Raw genomic sequence first — 22,383 nt, forward strand, 5'->3', positions numbered from 1 at the left:
TTTTCAGATATTCATTTTTTATCCCCAAACAGAACTTAGAATTTTTTTTTCGCTTTTTTTGACATTATGTCAAATAAGCGGAAAAAATCTGTGTCACATTTTACAGTTTATTTATTATTATATCTAGACTATTATAATCAATTATAATTACTGTTAGTTTAGGTGACTTTTTCCAGGTGTATTATTCCACCTTTAAAAATCTTAAATTAACCTAGCTACTTACTGAATTAATATTCCATGAATCAGCTGAAGCAAACCAGATATAACAGATGGATATGGTTTTATGGATATTCGTGTGTGGGAAGAAAGTACCTCCGATGACTATAGGTTGTTTTCTGCACAAAAATCCACAAAAAGTTGACCATTTTCATTTATCACTCCTTTCCCATGTATATAGTCCCATGATTCTTTTTTATCCTAGGCTGTCAGCACCAACTTTGGCGTTTATATCTTCCATCAAGACTATCATTTCCCCTTTCCTTACTATTTCTCATAGTTGTTAGTAGTATGGTATAAAACTATTCTTTTTTTCCCCTCATCTGCATCGTTAGTTGGGACATAGCACATGATCACATTTAAGTTTATTCTTTTATTTGAGGTTCTAAACTTAGCCCTTATAATCCTGGAATTTATTGGTTCCCATCCAATCAATGCCGTCTCTGCCTGTTCAGATAGCATAATTTCAACCCCCTCGGTATGTGGTGCATTTATCTTCTTCATGGCCTGCATATATAAAAGATTTATCCGAATTTATTTTCTTTTTTCCAGCCTTGGTCCATCTTGTTTCACACAAGCCCAAGATCTCAAGACTGTATCTTTCCATCTCCTCTGCTATGTTGGCTGATTTCCCCGCCTCATACATATACATGTATATTTCTCACATTCCAACTACCAAATCTAATAGGTTCCCTAAGTTCTGAGCTCGCGGCGGGTACCAGACTAACAGGGTTGGCTTCGAACTTGGGTCCTCTGACTAATAACTTCTATTGTCTGTGTTTCTGTAATACTTGTTGTTTTATGAGAGAGGGTGCATGATTAGGCCTTTGCTCAACCACCAACTAGGAGGGCCAGAGATTTGTGATAAAGGGACTTGGACACGATTTGAGATCATAAATTTTATTTTCATTTTTTATGTATAAAATGGTTTACTGGTGCATTTTAAATGATTGACCAAAATATTAAATGTTAAAGTTAAGTTACGAGCGAGATACAGAGGTAAGAATTGGTTGTTATGTAAACAAAGCTCGAGTCTTATAGTTCTTTACAAAAAATGTAATGTAGGGAATTACCATTTCTTAGACAAAATGACAAGTAAAAACAATTTAAACTAATTCAGTATCTTCATAAATACTATTATTAACAAACGAAAGTTACATTTGATTGAAACTTACACCAATACAACACATATGTAAAAATGACAATATTATGAAATATAAATGAGAATTTGAAAAATGAACTCTGTAACTTGCTTATAACTTGATATTTGACTTTTAGATTTTGACATAGCATTATAAACTTCTATATTTATCAGTATAAACATTGAAAATGGAAAAATAAAATTTGAAAATTTTAAGTCAAATCGTGTCCAAGTCCCTTTAAAGGTTTCCTTCCTCTAGATTCTATCAAATCCATTCTTATAAAAGAAATTATATATATACGGTATAAAATTTGTTTTTAATAGTTTTTCTATCACTAATGGTTAAACACATTTTTTCCACCGAAGCATTTACTGATATGCTTGATAACAAGAAGACTCCTTTCTCATCCGTGACATTGAACCTTAAAACACTTTATTGATAAATGTTTTTCAAATTGTGCAAAATTTCGATAATGTATTAATTATAGATTCTATATTTCGGGGGGGGGGGGGGGGGGGGTTAGGTTTATCAGATACATATATGTGTGGAAACAATTAATCTTTATTGATATATAATAATAACAAAAGATACATTATAATTTTTCACTCGATAAAAAAAGTAACAGGAACGAAAATAGACTTGACTTCTCACGGAGATTTATAACAGGAAATGTTGACATCTTTTCTCCATTCGGAAATCACTCGGAGTATACCTCGATCGCATAATTTTTCAACATTACTAGTATCATCCGGGTACTTTTCAATGCAAAATCCCCGCGTATACTTCTTTATCTTTAGCCGAGTATTGAAACCTGATAAGATAGAGGGGCGTTTCAAAGGAGAAATCTTGGAAATTTGTCATATACTTTTGAATGAACATCGTTTGAACCTTTTATGATAATCAAGTAATTTTTTTTGTTGTAAATTTTGAATTTACTGAGTGTAAATTCAAAATTTTTGTCATGTTGTAAATTTTGTATTTACACCCACCCAGTAAATTCAAAATTTTCAACATGACAAATTAAGGAAAATGTGAATCGATGATATCTTGGGACATGGTATAATTCTCATATAGAGAAATCACACAACCTAAATAGATAATTATTAATGACCATTTCCTGTAACTGGATATGCGAATTGATATAAGTCAGTAATGGCAGACCAGACCGGACCTCCTAAATTCTCTAGTCAGGTGCGCCAACAACTGAGCTAGATCGCGCGTGGGGCGATGAAGCGGTCTGACCGCCACATTATTATAGCCGCGGTCCTAGCTGTAGCCTTTTCCACTTTGATCTCTACATTTATAAGAGAATAATGAGGAAGTACATGGCTATAGTACTGATACAAGAATTTTGAGAAAATTACAGATGAAAACCTGTGGGAAAACAAGCACTTGTTCTCAAGACCAATGTACTTACACCGACGACAGCCAGGACCCAGGGCTACTCGGATGAGGTTTTGGTTAAATTTTAAAAAATGACTAACTTTTACTCAACTAAATTTATCTTAAATAAGCCATTAATTACCAGTCTAAGAGATTTCATATTGATTACTCGATCGACTCTTAATTATTTTTTTGACAGTTCCTACATCTAATTATACATGTATAACCAGAAATATTGAAACGGACTTATCAATATTTTTTTTTTTGCTGCACGGGAGATAAGATAATGTCATTCAAAATCTTTCCTCTTTATCCATCTCGCACATGATTTATTATGTAACAAATTAAATTAAAGTGGCAGCAACGATCACGGTTTTGTACAGAAACCGTGACTGATTGATGGGATATCTAAGAGAAAATGTAATACATGTATGTAGTAATTTTTTTTATATAAAACCTTTAATAGATGATATAACTTGTTTGCTTTATTCGAAAACGTTTACTTGTTTATTTTAGATAAAAATCGTGCGATGTCACGATTTTGAATGACATTTTTCACTTTTGAACGACTGATTTTCACTTTTTTTTCGCCCTGAAAGTCAATACAAGTTGATTTGTTGTCATATAGTCTTGACAGGGATATTTATACGCTTTCCACATGTGTTCAACAATTTACTTCCTAATTTCATTGCGCCATCAAAGACAGTACAGAACGTGATAACACCGTACCATTGATTGTTTGCCGAGGGAAACCCCAGGCTTTGCCGAATCTTCCGGTTTGATACGCGGTCTATCAAACTAGGGAAGTGCTTAGAAACTCGATTGCCCCGGTGTCATTTTCTTAAAGTGATTCTTTTTTTAATGTCAGCAAGACTCAGAATCACTCGGAGTGATCTAGGGTCAGCGATATTCTCCATGTGCAAGTAAGAGCTCAGGATAACGCCATCAAAAGTGGAAACTGAAGGGTGGGGAAAATGGAATTGTCTAATCCAACTAGTGACAAAACTCCGGTCTTCTATTCCACAGAAAACCTAAGCAGTGTTGGTTTCTTTAATCAAACCATTGACAAAACTCATGTGTACTATTCCACAAAAGATCTAAACAGCGCCATTGCTGCCAACTATCGGATCAATTCGATAATAGTATCGATATTGCTGAGCATCGGGGTAATAGGGAACTCCATTGTGATCCTGACTTACCATTTCCGAATGAAAAACAAAAGGGATGACCGATACTTTATACCCTGTCTTGCTATTACGAATATGTTGGCTTGTGTCTCAGCGTCTGTCCTGTTTGTGACGTTGAATGCGATCCCCGTTATGTTCACGTCATCAGTGATGTGCAAGAGTCTAAATTACGTAACGCGAGTGACGTGCGTAGAATCGTTGACCATATTGTTAATAATATCTATACAGAGGTACAAGAAGATTTGTACTCGGGGGAAAAGTCGAATGTCACTGTTTTGGAAACGAATGGCGATAGTTATTTCGATGATATGCAGTACTGTTCTCTCCATCCCATCTCTCGTCTTCATTGGTGTAAATGAAACCAAGAGAAATATCTACAACAACGTGACGGAGTTTCGCTGTGAGCATGTAACCAGAAATGTCCACGAAAAGTACGGTCTCAATATCTATTTGGGATTTATTGGTTTATTTTTCGTCGGGATCGTGATAAGTACAGCTGTCATCTACACCTTGATAGGTCGGAGAATCTACACCAAGATTCAGCCACCCCAGACCAAGAGCATGCTCTCTGCATCCCAAGACGCTCTGAACTACAACTCGCTGCTCAAGTACTCCAAATCAGACACCAACCTACAGGGACGCTTGCAGAGCCGTTCTATGGAAGATTCAGAGGAGATGGTTTTAAAGAGGTTCACAGAAACGAATGTTCAAAGAAGTAAATCGGAAGCTGGGAAACGGAAGTACACGGTATCAGAGGTCAAGAAAGCGCGCGCAGGATTAGGCTTATTTGTGTTCAGATACTATTACATGTTCGTCTCCATATCATTAGTAACGTCTATTTCGTTCATCTCGCCCATCTTGATACTGATACTGGAGGCAGCAGGCATTGTGACCATCAATGAACTACAGCCAGGATTTGGATTTAACATCGTCCTTCTTCTGCGTCGAAGCTATCTATTCAGTTACACCATTAACCCTTTCATGTTTGGGTTGTTTGATACGACTTTTAGAAAAGCACTGGTAGAAGTTTTCCAACAACTTCCATTTTCATCACGGTCATTTTAGAATTGACAAAATAATAATGATAAGATACTTTTGTTGATATACTTGTAATAATAATGTATGGAGGTCTTTGATATTAATTTTTAAAAGACCGACGATGCACCATTATACTATTTTCAAATTGCATACCTGAAATAGATCATGCACAAACATATCTGTACTGCTTTAAAAAAAACTGAGTTTCATTGTCATTAAATTTTTGTTGTAAAAACAGCGTCTTTAAAAGTTAACGTGTACATGTAAATTGAATAATTTAATTTTTGTTGTAACGCGCTTTCTGATTGGTTAAAACATTACGTTATATCATATAAAGAATGGTGTGTTGTGTTGTAAAATTTTGTATTTACACCCAGTTAATTCAAAACTTTTAAGCTACTTACATGCAATTTTATATAAAGTCATGTGATTAAAACATTTTTATTAGTATTAAAATTCAATATTATAATCATTTACTAGCAATTTTTTACAACTTGACAGTTTCCTACGTAACAGTACGTATCAATCCGTCTGACATTTTGTTTGTATTCGGTACAATGTAATGTCATTTAATTTTAAAGTCAAATGACCGGGGTTTTTTTTTACAATTAAAAGCAGAAAAATATATTATAAGGAATGAGTTCAATAGCTACCCAAATTATAATCGTATAAACTTGGTTATACAGTTTAAGCTTTTTATAAATCGTGGTTTATGAAAAGCGTGAATTGTCATTTAATGTGTTTTGAATGTTCTATACCATTACATTTTCCGTTCTTTATTTGGAGATTTTTAAAATATCGATACCCCTTAACTAGAAATAATCATAATATAATTTCATATATACATGTATATATATTTTAAATTCTACTCTTTGAAAGTAAATATTTATTGCAAGATAATAGTATTAATACATACATGAATTAATAGATTAAGACATGCTTTCAGATATTTGGTGATTAAATATTAAACTTCCGAATCTACATCTTTAAGCACCCAATAATCTTAAAGTATATTTTTGTGTTTGTTGGAATTTATTGAAAGTACGTTCTATCATCACAGTTGTTAGAGCTCCATTTCCAAGTATCAAATACAGGGCTTTTTTCATGTCCGTAACAATTTAGGTTATTTCTGTGATTAAAAAAGGAAATAATTAAATCAACAACTACATGTACACTACAAACGCAATATCCCACCCTAAACGATAAATCATGTTGGATTTTTATCAATGTATTTTAGCATATAATTGCACATAATTTAACATTGTTGGAAACACACAGTCGGTCTCGCTTTTCTTACCTCTTATGTAGCTAGACCGGCCGTGGGATTCCGAGGATGATAATTTAAAAAGAAAATCTATTTTTAAAAAGGCGGATACAAAAAATCCTTATTGTTAACGGAATTGAAAAAGGGAATTAATTTTCTGTTCCCCATTTTCTGTTTCACATTATCATTTTGGAAAAAAATAGAAATAGAGATTAACAAAACAAGCAATATAATTTATAACAATTGAGATATAAAAGATATTACATAAGATAACGGATATGAATGTTTAAAGATGAGTGTATAAAGATTAAATTCATAATTAAATTTCTTAGAATAAATATAAATCCGACAGTTTTTCTTTGGATCTTTAATAAACATTTTCATAAAAATGGTAAAAACTGAAAACATGCAATAGGTTTTAAGGTAGACCCATGCTTTCTCGCGCCCTGTTTAATTTTATACGGCTTGGACCTTCCGGTTATTCTATTCTATTCTATTCTATTATTCTTATTCTAGGGCGTTTACAAGTACCCATTATCATATCCTATATGTACGTAACGTACGTTACATTTTAAGAGATCTCGATGCAAAATGTACCTAAGATATTTTTGTTTTCTAATGTATCACTACGTACATTTGCAAAAAGAAGATGTTGTATGTTAAGTTGAATGTTATTACATATTTATTAATTAGGGGATGAGAATCCACAGTCCCTGGTATTTTTTTTATTTTAAGTCGGGATCGTCATTCCAATGATTTTGACTTCCTGTAAATTTTACCTGAATTTACCTGCACTTAGAGACTCTTTTTCTTTACTTTTTTCGGCGGTTGTGAATGTTGCAACTGAAAAAATAATGGGTTGTTTATTGTCGAAGTTTGGATTCGGTCGGTCATCTCGCCATGAAGAACTTGTAGAGGAAGCCCCAAAGCAATATTCCTGGTAAGATCCATCACGTTAGCGGTATCGAGTGTAAACAATGAGATTCTCATTAAGAAGCAAACCATTTAGCCTCGCTTTTGTAATTATAGAAAACGTCCGGAAAAAATACTTGCATGTGTAATGATTCCTATTGCTTGATGAAATATGCAAATCATTCTTTCTGCATTAATCAGCTGTAAATATGTTTTTGAATTAAAATCACAGACACGTTTCTATAAAATAAATTTACCCAAATAGTTATTCTCTTATGAGAAGTTGACAGGCATAGCTTACATCCACGTGGATGTGGGCTGTTAGTTTTCGTGTCACACTGAGACATAGCCGTCAACGATGGAACCCAAAGGATTTTACACACAAGAAAAAATCCTGTGGGCTACAAAAATGAAAGTAAAGTATCAACCTGTGGGTTCTGACAACTGATATCCCACTGACAACTGATAGCCCACTGACAACTGATAGTCCACTGACAACTGATAGCCGACTGACCTCAGGACAATTTAAACTCATTTGATACTTGATAATCATGATGTTATTGACAAAGTCATATCAAATTCAGTGCTTCTCTTACATGTCGATGGCTTCATTTATAGAAGGTACAAATTATAAAACAGAAGACAACAAACAAAGATTTGATAAAATTAAATTTCATTTTTATGAACTTTTGCTGATAATTTTGGATAATAATGTTTCTAGACACTGTTTACTTGTAAACTATTCACTGAAATCCAACTTTTATTCAGGTGCAAGAAATTTGTTCAAGGTTTGCGAAAGCCTTGTCATCACTAATATTTCTTGCCGCATTCTAGTCTTTGCCTTATGGCTATAATAATGACACAGGTGCAAGTAAAGCTTGATCATGAAAATTAGTCACCATAAACAAGTTTATCTCTGGAAAATCACGAAATTAGGTCTTTGCAAATAAATTTCATTATATTTGGCGTATACATTATTTGGCGTAAAATGATTTTTCAACATGTTAGCATGAATTTTATTTAGCTCATTCCTGAATGTGCTGTTGATCAATATATATGGTTGACATTTGGCGATGTACTTTGTTACGGGGAAGCTGCATTCTGCCAAAAACGCTAATTAGAATACACAGCTACAGTACCGATCAGACCCAACCTAACACCAGAGTAAACCCCAACTAAACCTCTGGTTTACTTTTGGGGTGTACTTGGGGTTAACTTTTTGAAAATTTGGGTGCACTCGGGGTTTACTTTGGGTTTACTCGGGGTTTACTCTGGATATTTTGAAATTGCTTTTAAGGTCAACTGTATGCACTGAAGTGTGAAGCAGACTAGTATTTTAATCTTACTATCCTACTGCCTGTAATTCCTACCCCTTGTATATTCCGAATGCACAGTTAGCTTCTGCTTTCAGGGGTATACTTCTGGCCGGGTTTACTCTCTGTGTCCACTCTGGGTTTACTCTGGGTCCACTCTAGTAAACCCGCAGTAAACCCAGAGAGTAAACCCAGGGTTTAGTTGGGGTTTACTTTCTGTTAGGTTGGGTCTGATCGGTACTGTAAATCTAATACATTTACAGTAGTTAGGTATAAATGTAAGAGGCTTGAAAGTGCATAGATTTTTTCACTTTTTGAATGGTCTGTATTAGAAGGTTTAGCCACGTAACAATCAGAATGCACCTTTTTTTACAGAGCTTTAGCAAAAGAGCATTAAGCAACAGCTAAAAAAAGTTTTGGGATCTTTTATGGAATGCCTTATAACACATGAGCATGTGTGAAAATCCTACAATGTTACAAATATAGAAAAAAAAACCTAATTAAGTCCTAATCTTAGCTTATTTTTGAATGCTGTTTTCCTGATGAAACCTGCATTCTTAGCTTATTTTTGAATGTTGTTTTCCTGATGAAACATGCATTCTTAGTTTGATACATGTACTTTGAATCTTTCTTACATCCTGTGGGAGTGGACTCTATAATTATAGATTAGAATAAATGGAAAATTAATAAATTAATCATAACAAAAACTAAAAAGGTTAAACCTACATTGCTTTATTTAATACCATCCTGTAAATTCAATTCAAAAATCAATACTGATTAAAGGCAAGAAACATCAGGAATAGCACAAAGCTAGCTAATGAACTATGGGTGTGTCATAACTCTGATACTCAAGGTCAATTTATTATCATGATGACACAAACTAAAATTTAATAAAAGATTAAAGTTATGTAATGATCACTTTTTGTGGATGTAGATTAATAATTTTTGCTCATAAAAGAATATTGGGATTTAGCATTTTCTAAGAAGCATGACAAAGCTTCTCCATTGTCACACATGTACTGAGCCCCTGTCTTCTCGAGTTCTCCTTTATGAGGCTTTTTAGTCCTTGCCTTTGCTAAATATGTGTTTTACAATTTCAAACATGTTCCATGCATTGAATACAACAAAAAAACTTTTGATTACTTTGAATCAGCCATTGCTTAATTTTTTAATAAAACATAAGCATCATTAAACTTTTCAATATGCATGCAAGGAAATTGTGAAAACAAAACAACTACGAGTTAAGGCTTTTCCTTATGTATACATGTTTTTTACCTAATTGATTTTTATATATTATTCAATTATCATCATGTGAATGAATTATATGTATTCCCTTTTTGAGTCAAACTCAATTTTTGTAACATATGTAAGTGATGAGAAAAACACTTAATCTCTCTTATACTATAATATCTTTCTAATATTTACTTACACAAAGTTGAGGGCAGCCACTTTTGGCATGACAAAATGGGTTATAGAAGATTTCAAGAGGAATCTGGTTTTTCCTGTGCTGTACGAGTAATTTTTAAGCTCTAACGAATAGAATGGTCTTGTTTTTGTTTTCTATTTACCCCCCCCCCCCCCTCCACACACAATATTATAAGGATACAGATTTGATTGCTTGTTAACCAGAGTTGAGATGAGAGAGAAAACTAATGCACTAACCACTTATGCTGTTTTGAGTAAAAATGGTGGCTGTCACATGAACCATTGAATCAAGTGTATTTTAAACATTCATGTTATGAGAAGGAATTATAAAATCTACATTATTTTTAAGCAAAAAGGAAGTTAGAAATTTTATATATTTAAAAAATTTGAAATCTTGGAATCATGAAATGACAAGTACTAAAATCATATATTTATGATAATATATGTAGTTATATAACATGTAGATTTTTATATATACATGTATTTGGGGGGGGGGGGGTATTGTTTTTTTGGGGGGGAGGGCAGTGAGGATGGATATGTAGGTCTGTCATTCAAATGAAAGGAGTGCCTGCATATATATAGATATCTAATAACTGTGGATGCTAAACATCTGATTAATTTTCATTACACAGGTGTTTTTATAGTCTTCTGCATAGGATAGGCAGATTGTAATATTTACATTTGTATATTGAACCTCATGTGGTCAATTTACTGTTCATCCCTTCATGTACATTTACTGATATTTTGTTGTATGGTCACAAAAGTATTACACGAGCATTGATCAGTATTTCACACTTCTTAACACAGCAACTTCACCTGTTTCTTATTTACTAAATGATTGAATAATGCGTAAGTGTCAACCCGGAACTTTACGACTCCTTTTTTTGGAACACAGGATATGTTCAATGGTGTAAAACCCAACGCTAAGACAATCGCTTTCTGGATAATTTGGGCCGTTCTCTCGATGCAATTTCTGTAATGCTGCTGGTTTTATTAATATTTCATGCCCCCTTGATAACAGGCAATGCAGCCAGGTAGATGAAACCACGGCCTTTTCAGTGCTGATCATCAAATACTCATTCATTGATTGGGCTTTGATCTCATAATCAATATTAAAGTGACAGCAGCCTTCCAGGTATAGAGATTGTTATGGCTATTACCTCGTCCCATTTTCTAGATTAATTTGTATGGTGATGCATTCCACGCTGATGAGAAGTATAATGGAACATCATTTGTGTGGTCGGAGCGGATATTGCAACGGCATGGGAACCAAGATCAAACTCTGAATGTTTGTTGATGTTTTGATACTTTGACTTCTCCGTATTTCCTAGAAAGGGGAAAAAAAGATGGTCACTTGATTGTGAGATGTGTCTTTTTCAGGAAATAATTAACGGAATTGTAAAGTTGTTGTGTGCATAATCCACTAAAAGGAACCAGTCGGCGACATTCAAATATCATATTTATGGGAAACAAACTTGTAAAAGGATGTGAAGTTATTTGATAATTGACTCAAATATGAAACTGCATGGTGTGAAAACTCAATAATTCCAATAATATCTCTAAAAGAATTCCATTGTGTTTGTTTCACAATAAACAAATACCGCATGAATTGATTTTGCACTTGTATTATGAACTGTCTAAACATTTACTGTGAAAGATGGAGGGCATGTTTGAAAAAAGCCAGGTACATACATAATTAAAAACTTTCTATATGCATGAAGAGAGAAGGTTTTTTTTTGTAATCAGAAATGCTTATAGATGCATATAGGACTTACATGTTCGCATTTCCAATGTAAAAATTCAAAGGATTGTAATTACTCTATATTGAGAATAATTTGTTGATTGAACTAACTTCTTTTAATTACCATTATTTATAGGGACAAGAGAAGGGAGATAAATGTGAAGGACTATATGATAGAGAACCAATCAGATTCAACTTTAGGAAGAGTCCCTGGACAAGTCAATGGACAACAGTTTGTCATCCAGAACTGCAAGGTTTGTGTCATAATCAGATCTTGATCAGAGGAACAGAAATCTGTTCTTTAACTTGATTAATTTTCTGATGATAAGATAATCAGAGTCATAAACATTATTGAGATTGGCAGCAATAAAAAATGTTGAAACATCTTAAATTGAAGTCTAAGAGATTTTGAGAAAAAACTTAGAATTTTTTTTTTTTAATGAAAATCAGCATTGCAATTGCAAAATTGGAAATACATGTAAAATGATTTGATATCAGTACACGTATAAACCTCCAATCCCTAATGCAACTTTGTGAAATGTCTTGCAGATTCTTTTTTCATTAGAAAAGAGGAATGATATAATACAAATCAATGTTTGATATTGGCCAATATGGTATATACAGCCAAGATTGTGTGGCGATTTGTAAATTGATCCTTTTGTTTACCAAAAGTGTCATTCGTGTTTAACACCGGGTATTACCCAGTAATAAGTATCTGAATTCTATTTTAATATTGCAGCAATATGATACATTGCTATGGAAATAAGGCGTAGTTTGGAAATTAATCTCTGTCATATTGTTAGCTGACAAGATCTGCAGATCGGAGACTGATCGAGAAGTTTCCAACTGCAATGTCTTATTTTTTTATGTCCCCAATATTACAGGTAGTGATGTAATAAAAACACTTCCATTTAGACTGAAATAAATGATTGCTTTTGAGGTGATTGTAAAATACACAGTAAAGATGTAAATATATATGCATATTTAGTTTCATAATTTGGTGCTTGCAGGTCTCTTTTAAAAATTCTTACCTACAGAAATCAATTTAATTGAAATATTTAGATCCTTTGATCCGTTCACATACGATCGCTGCGCAATATGTAATAAGATGTAATTTGGAAATTAAATGTTTCTGAAGCCTACTGGTACTTTGATGACGAAGCCTTCTGACGTAGGAGTCGCTATAGCTGCTCTGTGTAGCAGTTGTGTGTGAGCAGATCTAAGGATCTCATTTCAATTAGTCTGCTAGACTGCTTCAGAAATATATTATTTACCAGTTTACATGTACAATAACGTGATTTCAATGATAAAAAATCTCTAGATTACTTATTATTGATGAAGATTTAATACACAAATTTGTTGTTTTTCACTGTATTTTGTATACCTGTGCACATGCATTTACATTTATTTTTTAGATTTTTCAATTATATATATTTTTTTTCAGAATTGTAACATCTATGTATTTGATTACATAGCAGCGATAAATATAGATGATTGTGTAGATTGTAACATCTTTCTTGGACCTGTCAAATCTAGGTAAGTCCTGGGACTCTGAAAATTTCGTGAACATAAACAATCATGTTTCCTCTAAACATCAGCTGGGAGTCCATTGATCTATAAGTACATTTCAATAAATCGAGATTATGACATAAAATTTCAAATTGACGTCAACTAACATATCTACTGGCAGATTTTTTCATTCATCCAAGAAATATATCGATTTCTTATCCAAATATGAAAAAGTGCATGGCTATTGTTTTTAAAATAAAAATGTGTCTCTTTTCAGTGTTTTCATTAGAGATTGTAAAAACTGTAAAATTGTTGTTGCCTGCCAGCAATTCAGAACCAGAGACTGCAGTAAAATCGACATATTTCTGTGCTGCAACACACAGCCCATTATAGAAGCGTCATCTGGAATGAAGTTTGCTTGTTACCAGTATCACTATCCAGAACTTAAAAGTAAGTGCCTCGCCCATCAAATTAATTACCCGGTATAACTACTGGTAACAGATATTACTGACATCAAAAGTCAAAAAAGTTTTAGGCAACTTAATTCAACATTACCGGTATTATTCAGACTATATTTATTCTACATCAATTACATTTAAATGAATATCTTAATTAAGAAAGGTACCATGGACTTCAGACACCACAATATTACTGAATTTAAAAGTAATTACTTAATCACAAAATCAACAAGATATAAAATGGATTCAAATGATTAAGGACAGGTAATGTACATGTACTTAAAAGCCTATTGAAAGCATATTTGTTTTTATGGAAATGAAATATTGAAGTTACACAAATTCCCATATCAAATAATATATATGCAAAACTGAAGTTTATCCATCCTTAAAAAGTTGTTTTGGCATGAATTTATTACAAAATATTTCAATTGGTTGTTTTTTACTTTTTTATTTTGTTTGTGCACTTGCTTACACAACATTAGAGTACTTAAAATTAACATTGTGATACTTGAAGATACAAGCTAAATCATTATATATCTATTTGAAAGTGCTCTGAATGGTCCTATTTCTAAGTCAAGAATAAAAAAGTTGGACATTAAGACACTTAAAGTGTTTGAGTAGTTGACGAAAAGTTGGCACTTCTCCCTCAGGATAAAATGAGCAGACCTATATACACTGTACAAGTAGGAAGTTGGGGATCAAAAACAAGGACAATTAAAAAAAAAAATAGGGAAAACATACAATTACCGGTATATACCGGTAAATATGTTTTTCCTGCATAAGGGAAAAAAAATGCTTTAATTGCAACAGACCAAAAATGAGAATATGCAAGTAATAAAAAAAGATTCATAAAATATGGTAGTTGAATCAATAATGGAGGGGGGGGGGGGGTTGCTTTAATTTCAGTCACTCCCAACAAACTTTTAATTGACTTGGTCACATGATAACTAAAAGTAAATGTACTAGCATGGATGGTTGTATTATTTAAAGTATCGTACATTCAGGAGTCCCAAAGTGAAAGATTGACTGTCAATACTAATCTATTTTTAACATTTCATCACATACCCAATATTATTGAAGTCTGCATAGTATTTGAGTTATTCATCAAATGTAACACATTTTTAAATAAAATTGGATTGCATGCTCATGTCATTGGTTTTTCTTTTCATGTTTCAGTGCAATTCAAAATGGCTGGGTTGAGTGTGTTCAGCAATAACTGGGGAACTATCCATGATTTCTCACAGGACCCTGATGAGCAACACTACTCACTTCTACCAGAGGTGCTTCAATCAAGCTGTTATATAAAATGTTACTGTAAATTCCTAAAAGGAATTAATATCTGCGTAAAACTGCAAGAAGCATCCTTCGCGGATTTTAAAATCTCGCCGTTATTTTCTGAGAGTTGAAAACTATAAGAAATAAGGAGAAAAGTTCCACGTTCGCGATTTTACCGTCTTGTGATCACGGAGTGAAGTACTTGCGTAATATAAGGAATTTACAGTATTCATTTTGTTACATAAACACCTATGTTTTACTTTCTAATTATTCACTATTCATAGATCAGGGAAGTTTGTCAGCATTTGCATTTATTTCCTTAAAAAAAAATAGCAATTGCATATAAATCTGTTCCGTAGAAACGCAAGGCAATTTAGGGGATCAATATAAATTTGATTATCAGGATCAAAGCATATGAAATCTTTTTGATTTTTTAGATTTTGCATTATCATTATAGACTTCTAAATAAGCTTTAAAACACTCCAAGTTTCTTAGAAAACCTCTCATGCTGCCTCCGATCTAAAATGTTGATAATCCATGCTAAGCTACTGTTTTCTGTTTTGGAAAGTTATTATTAGGGTATTCTTTTATTTCTTTTATTCACCAGGAATCTAAAGTTGAAGACTACATACCCTTACCCAGTACGGAACAGTTTCAGTCAGTTGCAGTATCCACCTCTAAGGCAGACAGTGTGGTGCCACTCACGCTGGGGCCGCGGCGCAAAAATTCTGATGAAGTGAGATGGCCTACTTTTTATCACAGTAGTACAGCACACAAAAGTCACAAATACTCATTCCAGTCTTATTTTTCATTTTGTTTGTCAAATTAACAGAATCCCTTTGTCAATAATTAGTAGAAATTAAAATTTCCATGGTAATAGACAATAAAACTTTGATTCATTATGAAGGTTGTTCAAATTGTAGTGTACTGCATATTAAGAAAAACTCTCAACATGAAATATGCGGCCTGCAAAATTTTCATTATTTGTGTGGGTGTATAGATGTAAAATTAATGAATAAAGATGAACAAGGATCCATGAGTAACCTGTACATAAAGTCTTTTTTTTTAAAATGCAATCTTCCTGTACATATTAAAATTACTTGCTCTGATTATCTACTGCTTTTCAAAAGTGATAGTGGTAGTGAATTCCAAACATTATAGAAAATTTAAAAAAAAATTAACATTTAATCTGTCAATGTATAATGCTGCAAAATATATTATCTATAAAAAAAAAAAGAACATCAACATAGATTTTCATTTGACTTTTGCAGTCCTGTTTGGTTGTGTTTTTCAATGATGGCAAGAACACTAACTCTACCAGAGCTCGACAGTTCATAGATAAGCTGCTTGAAAGCCAGGTTAGTGGGTATTAAGCTCTAAATTAAATGGGGAAATTAAATTCAGCATTCCTTTAGATAACTCTTTGAAACTTTTAAAACTAATGTATTTTTACCTTTATTGTGAAAATCTTAATTGTAAATTTCTTATTTGCATGAAATTTAAAAACTACTTGTGTATTTACAATTATTTGGAAAGTCTTGATTGTAAATTTTTCACCTTTTTTTTCTCTTCTATTAGCCCAGTGTTGTTTTAGTACAAACGAGAGATATTTCCATGGAGCCGAGTGATGCTTTAAGGGTGTTTGGAACAGAGAATTATTCTCCATTTGTTCAAAGAGGTATTTTTCATTTAACAGTAATTCTTGAGGAAAAATATTTTAATATGTTAATTTTGATCAATACATTTATAATCTATGATGTGTGATGCGAACATAAGTTTAGAGATTATTTGACATTTCTTTCAAATCTTTAATGCATCCCCTTCCCTTGTATTTTTATAGGTGCTGTAATAGGCTTGGAATTCAACGGAGAAGGTTGTATAGAACTTGTCCGATCAGCATTAAATGCATTCCAGCAGGAACAAATATGTGACTATTTCTGTTCCGAGAGCCGTTCAGGTGCGGAAAAGCAGATTGAAGACTTTTACAACTATGCTGACATGCAGATGGCAGTCTGATGTTGTCCCAAAATTTTAATTCAAGTTTATGGATCTAGGATCTGAGTGTTGTAGTCATTATTGATAGTTTATATTTTGTGACTGAGCAAAAAAAAAATTATTGACATTGTAGTTTAAAAAAGATTTTTTTATGAGATTTTTTAAGTTATTTATTTATTAGCATTAAATTAAGATTTGTTGTCAGCTTATGAAATTGCAAACCAAATAAGAGCACAATCCATTTGCATGTATAATTATTAAACTGTTGTTATTTACTTTCAAATTGTAATTTTGAACATTTCCACTATTTACCGGTAATGAAAAGGCCTAATGAATTTAGACCATCTTTTGCTCAAAATGAATTCTTTTTATTGTCTGCATGAGCCTCAGTAATTAAGGTCAATGGTTGTACATGTACTTATATTGTATGTTTTGTGAGACAAAAGTTTTGTCAGACAGGGTTGTAGAGCTTAAAAAAGGTTGTTTTATTTGACCTTCAAGCATAGTCTGTTGTGATACTGTGGCAATTTGTGCAACCGGCTGACTTTTGGCCTTCTCCTTAGAGCTTTAAACAATGTAAACGTACCACCGTGTAGAATAGAAATTAGCAGGAGTAATGTCCCTTTCACAATAATGTCATGTCGATTGGCTCAGATGTCAGTTATATTAAATTTGTTATGTTTACTTGTCTTTCAAGACAGAATTTTTTTATTCAGTGTGACATTTCGCACATGAGCATGTCAGTCATTGTAACATGTATTTCATTATTCTCCACATTTTGTACACTTCTAGTATTTTTAGAGGTCCTTATAAATGGTGAAGATTGAAGAAACACAAAACATTCCGTCCTTTTATTTTGCTATAAATTATTCTCGAGATTCTGTTCATATACCTCATATTTCATAATTATATAACTGATAATTCATGCGACTGTACTGTATCCAATTACCAGATGCCTTTTAGTCCCCTGGTTGATTGGGAATATCTCTTAATCCCTATATACATAGATACAAAACTTATCAGATGTTTTTTTTTTGTCCCAATTTTTTCACAGTTTACCAGTACTGTTATCTGGTAATTTGCATTTCTTAAAATTTTTCATTTTATGTTGGTGCAATGAATCAATTGTTTTTGGAGAGAGAATGAGAAAAAAATCAAGATACATCAAATGCGCTTGTATTTTATTTCCATTGAATTTGAATAACAGTTGTTACATTGTGTATTGTGAATTGATAGTAATATAAATAGGTAATGAAACAGTTACTTTGATTATTCTTTGGTCAGCAATTCTTGAAATACTACATGTAGTATATCAAAGATATGGTGTGTGTGCCACCCATTTATAACAACACTACATGAATACTGCAAAATGTTAAATCAGAAGCCGTGATGTAGATAGACTCATTTGACTGTTGTCATATACAAGTATCTGTTCTTAGAAATTCCAACAAAGCCCTGCAAGTTAATGCCACTTGCCTGTTCCTTTGAAATGCGGCAAAGTTACAATAAATATGACAGGCAAGGCAAACATTTTCCAGTCATAACCATTGACTTGTTTACCATTTTACATTGCTGGCTGTAGTAATTGTTTGTTGAGCAACATTTCAACCTGATTACAAATTCCCAACAGTTGAAAGTCTGTGTCTGCTGATCTGAATGTACTGAAGCCATCTTGTATATCCAGTCGGTGTTTGGCCTTCTCTGTGGCCACTTGGTCCCGTCTTTCTGCTTGTTGCCTTCTGTTCTGACCGTCCTCTACAATGTGCCTTGTGTGGGGGTGGCCTAACTCCTCTTCCCTTTTATAGTGATGCATCACGGAATCATGGCCGTTTTCAATATGGCGGAGTGAGAAACCATTCTGCAACAACTCGTCAAGGTGCTGTGACTGTGTGGTGTACCTTGGCTTTTTGCGAGCTGATTGGTTGTGGCCCGACATGGCTTTTTTGGGCTTCTGGTTTACATGAATGGGGGTTTTGACTGATCGTGGTGAAGGCTTGTCTTTTTTCACCATCACTGAAAAGCTCTGAGGCCACACCTGTTTGGGCGATCCTTCTCTCTGTTTGATGAAGTTTCCTCGTACGTTAAAGTAATCTAGTTTCACCATTTTGTCGATGACTTGAGGAAAACATGTTAGTTCGTTGTTGCCGAGGTCCAGCACCCGTAGTTTCTGCAGTTGTATGATTTCATGCGGAATCACTTGTATTTTGTTCCCATTTAGTTTGAGCTCTTCCAGTTTCGGACACGAAAGGAGTCCAGCGGGAATGTTGTCCAGCTGATTGAAGCTAGCGTTTAAGTGCTGCAGCTTCTTCATTCTCCCAACAGTAAGCGTGTAAAGTCTGTTTTCTGACACGTTCAAATAACGCATGTGTACGAATCCTTCAGCAAAGTGTTCGATTTCATTACCTTGCAGATGCAACACTCTTAATTTGGCAAAGCTGGCGAAGTGGTGCGAAACGTGGCGAATTTTATTTCCCGCGAGGTTCAAATATTTAAGCTCTGGGAGGTTAGTAATGCTGGAGGGTATCATCTGGAGCTTATTGAAGCTCAGATTTACTTCTCTTAGCTGTTTAAGAGAGTCGAAATCAGGTGGTAGGTTAGCAAGACCATTACCTCGTAGCTGAAGGGCTTTAAGAGAGGTTATGTGGCAGACTGGGAGTGGAAGATGCTCGAATTTGTTGTCTGCGAGGTTCAAATAATGCAGCTTCCCCAAGAGCGACAGCGCAAACGGCAAGTACCACAAATGGTTGCCGTGAACATCGAGGTATTTCAGGTTACCAAGGAGACTGATATCGTGTGGCAGACTTTCAAATCTGTTTTCACCAAGACGAAACGTTTGCAATGATTTTAATGCGCCGATGTTTTGAGGAAGAGAGGATAGTTCGTTTTTGGTCAAGTTGATGTCCTCTAAGTGAATACAATTGGATAAGGTTTCTGGCAGACGACTGATTTTGTTATCATGGAGATGCAGAACTTTTAGCCTTCGCATTCGTCCAATAGCTCCCGGTATTTCTTGAATAACGTTATGTGATAAGTCGAGGTGTTGAAGACCAGTAAAGTTTAAGACGTCTTTTGGAAATTCAATCAAGTGATAATGACAGAGCTTTAGCTCCAGAAGACCCTTTTGGTTTTTGGCTACTGGGTATCGCGTTGGCTGCTGAGATCGAGCCGAATGGCGGGGTCTTGCCAACGGTCGCTTCGTTCTATACACAACACTGCCATCTTTCTTCCGATAAGGTCCAGTTTTTGTGGTTACTGTGTTCCACGTACTGAATCTGGATGGAAGCTTAGACATGCTGTTCTAGGCCCTGGGAAACAACATTCAATCATATATATACACAGATACACAGAAGTAGATTAGTATACGCATATCAATAGAAATTCTTGCGCACTTAATTAGTATACATGTGCTTACATTGTATATACTGTATTTCAAAGTATTAAAAAAAAAAGAATATAGAAATACTTGCGTTCTTAATGAGTACACATGATTGTGCTTACTTTGTATATCAAACTTGAAGAAAAAGAATAATAGAAATACATACCTGCCCTGTCCCAGCTGTCTTCTTGCAGGATAACAACACACAGTTTGCTTCCTTGGAATATGTAGATGTATTGATCCCTGTATCCCACCGCACGTTCACACCTTGACCTCAACATGAATTTTTCAGCATATTCTCCCCTCAGGAGTTCTATCGTATAGACTTTAAAATGTCTCTGGTATTCCTTTATTGATTCAAGCAATACCTGATACAGGCTGAAATTGACTGCATGGGTATAACACAAATTGCCTGTATATAAAAGCCAAACGAAAGCAATGAGATACGATGAATACTTTTTAACTACTATTTTTTTCTGATTTTTTTTTGTATAAGAGGGTGTTGCAGTTCGTTTGCTAATTTTCCCTGAAGAAGTTGCAGATAAAATAGAAAAATCAAAGTTACAGAATTCGATGTAAATATTTTTTCATGCAACGTTGTACAAAAAGCAGTGTAGAATTTTATTTGGAAAGTTTGTACGAACTTATTTAAGACCATGAAATAAAGAAGATGGATGGATAAGGCGTGTAAAATGCCCCTACACCATCCGACAAGCTACCGAAAAATTAAAATATCAATAAATCTGATATTTTTTTTTAAATCATTTAAAACAATATATATTTAACACATCATTGATTTATTAACCTATAAATATGTTCAATACTTGGAATATGTTGACTCAAACAGGCGTATACGCATCAAAACCTGCAAATAGTGTCAATTTTTAGAACTACAAGGCATTTTCTTTCATGGAGTGGGTCTGTGCTCCATATTTTTCTCATAATATAAATAAAGTATAATGGAAAACAAACCGATTTCAGTCAACAAAAAAGTGGAGAGATGACCCACTATACATTAAAAATATCATTTTGTGTCCCAACAATTGAACGTTTTGAAAAAATAATGCAAGTTCGTAAATTTGTGGCCGAAGTCACACATAGTATTTAGGCTTTAATGTGTCTGAAATGGCTCAGTGGTTAGAGCACCTGACAAAAACTAACCTTATATATCTAGGGTTTTTATGTTATGGGTTCGATACCACCAAAATTTAATGCAATTTTTTTTATCGTTTGTTAAATATTTTAAAAACTGAATATAGTCAGAAATTATTCTTTTGCAAACTTGTATTATAATATATTTAAATGGATTTAATTGGGGAAAAAATCAAAATTGATTTCACGACTTAACCGAATGGGCATTTGCGCTATCTTATCCCCCCATCTTCTTTGAAAATGGTTACACATACAAATATGACAGAATTCACGCTATATAAAAGGGGAATCCTCATCATTGTGAAAAAATGCCTCCTTGAAACAAAATTAATTTAATCTTAACGTTTAGAGTAAGACAATTTCTTGAAAACTGCCATTTCTGATTTTTGTTTCAAAGGGGCATATTTTTAATAAATCTGACTTTGGAAAAAATCATTAATACCTTTGAAGTCCAAAAACGACGTATTAAATTTTCCCTCCTTCATTCATGTCTAGATAAGTCGTGTGGTAACGCAGTTAGAATTGGAATTTTTTTTTATATTATTTATTTTAATCGCATGGAAAGGTAATGTAGATCGAGATAATTTAAGAATGTCAGAAAGTTATTAAAACTCTTGTTAATGTAATATTTTGCCTGTTTGCTTATATTTTTTTTTTCAACATTACTGTGTGAAGTCCCCGTTATAAAGTTGAAAAACATTTTCTTCTGAAGAAGAGATTTTAAAACAATGTACTTAGTATGCATCAATGTAGAAAGTAGATTTTCCACCTTTTTTTATAAAATAAACGGGTATGCTGATTTCAAAGCAAACAAAATCATTTTAGAAAGTTTGAATCGGTGATGAAGCAATAGGTTACTGAAAATATGTACGTAAAAAATTGTACTTTTTACTAGACTTAGCTTTTATTTAGATACTATAGAAACATAGGATGGTTATAATTACAACTCTGACGGATTTGAAGAGACAGAATAAGATTTATTCATGTATCTCAAGAA

General features: G+C 33.5%; 2 protein-coding genes across 3 annotated transcripts; one reads left to right on the forward strand and one right to left on the reverse strand.

Annotated features, from left to right (window-relative positions):
• The first annotated feature begins 6,980 nt into the window (after nt 1-6,980).
• On the forward strand, nt 6,981-18,121 carry LOC105335787 (protein XRP2). 2 transcript variants are annotated; one of them, XM_011439917.4, is made up of 9 exons: nt 6,981-7,170; nt 11,758-11,875; nt 13,066-13,157; nt 13,408-13,580; nt 14,765-14,868; nt 15,471-15,599; nt 16,135-16,221; nt 16,442-16,541; nt 16,704-18,121. In XM_011439917.4, the coding sequence occupies exons 1-9, from the start codon at nt 6,983-6,985 to the stop codon at nt 16,877-16,879; spliced, it is 1,167 nt and encodes a 388-aa protein (XP_011438219.3). In that variant the 5' UTR covers nt 6,981-6,982; the 3' UTR covers nt 16,880-18,121. The 2 variants fall into 2 exon arrangements, with proteins under 2 accessions (XP_011438219.3, XP_011438296.3); XM_011439994.4 differs by lacking the exon at nt 6,981-7,170 and adding an exon at nt 10,520-11,564.
• Nucleotides 18,028-20,551, reverse strand: LOC105335925 (leucine-rich repeat-containing protein 1). Its single transcript, XM_066084115.1, has 2 exons — nt 20,401-20,551; nt 18,028-20,163 (listed from the first exon to the last, which is right to left on the reverse strand). Exon 2 carries the CDS (start codon nt 20,148-20,150, stop codon nt 18,423-18,425), a length of 1,728 nt encoding a protein of 575 aa, XP_065940187.1. The 5' UTR covers nt 20,151-20,163; nt 20,401-20,551; the 3' UTR covers nt 18,028-18,422.
• Between the last annotated feature and the right edge of the window lie 1,832 nt (nt 20,552-22,383).

This window comes from Magallana gigas, chromosome 5 (assembly GCF_963853765.1).
Source record: "Magallana gigas chromosome 5, xbMagGiga1.1, whole genome shotgun sequence".
In the NCBI taxonomy this organism is placed as follows: Eukaryota; Metazoa; Mollusca; class Bivalvia; order Ostreida; family Ostreidae; genus Magallana; species Magallana gigas.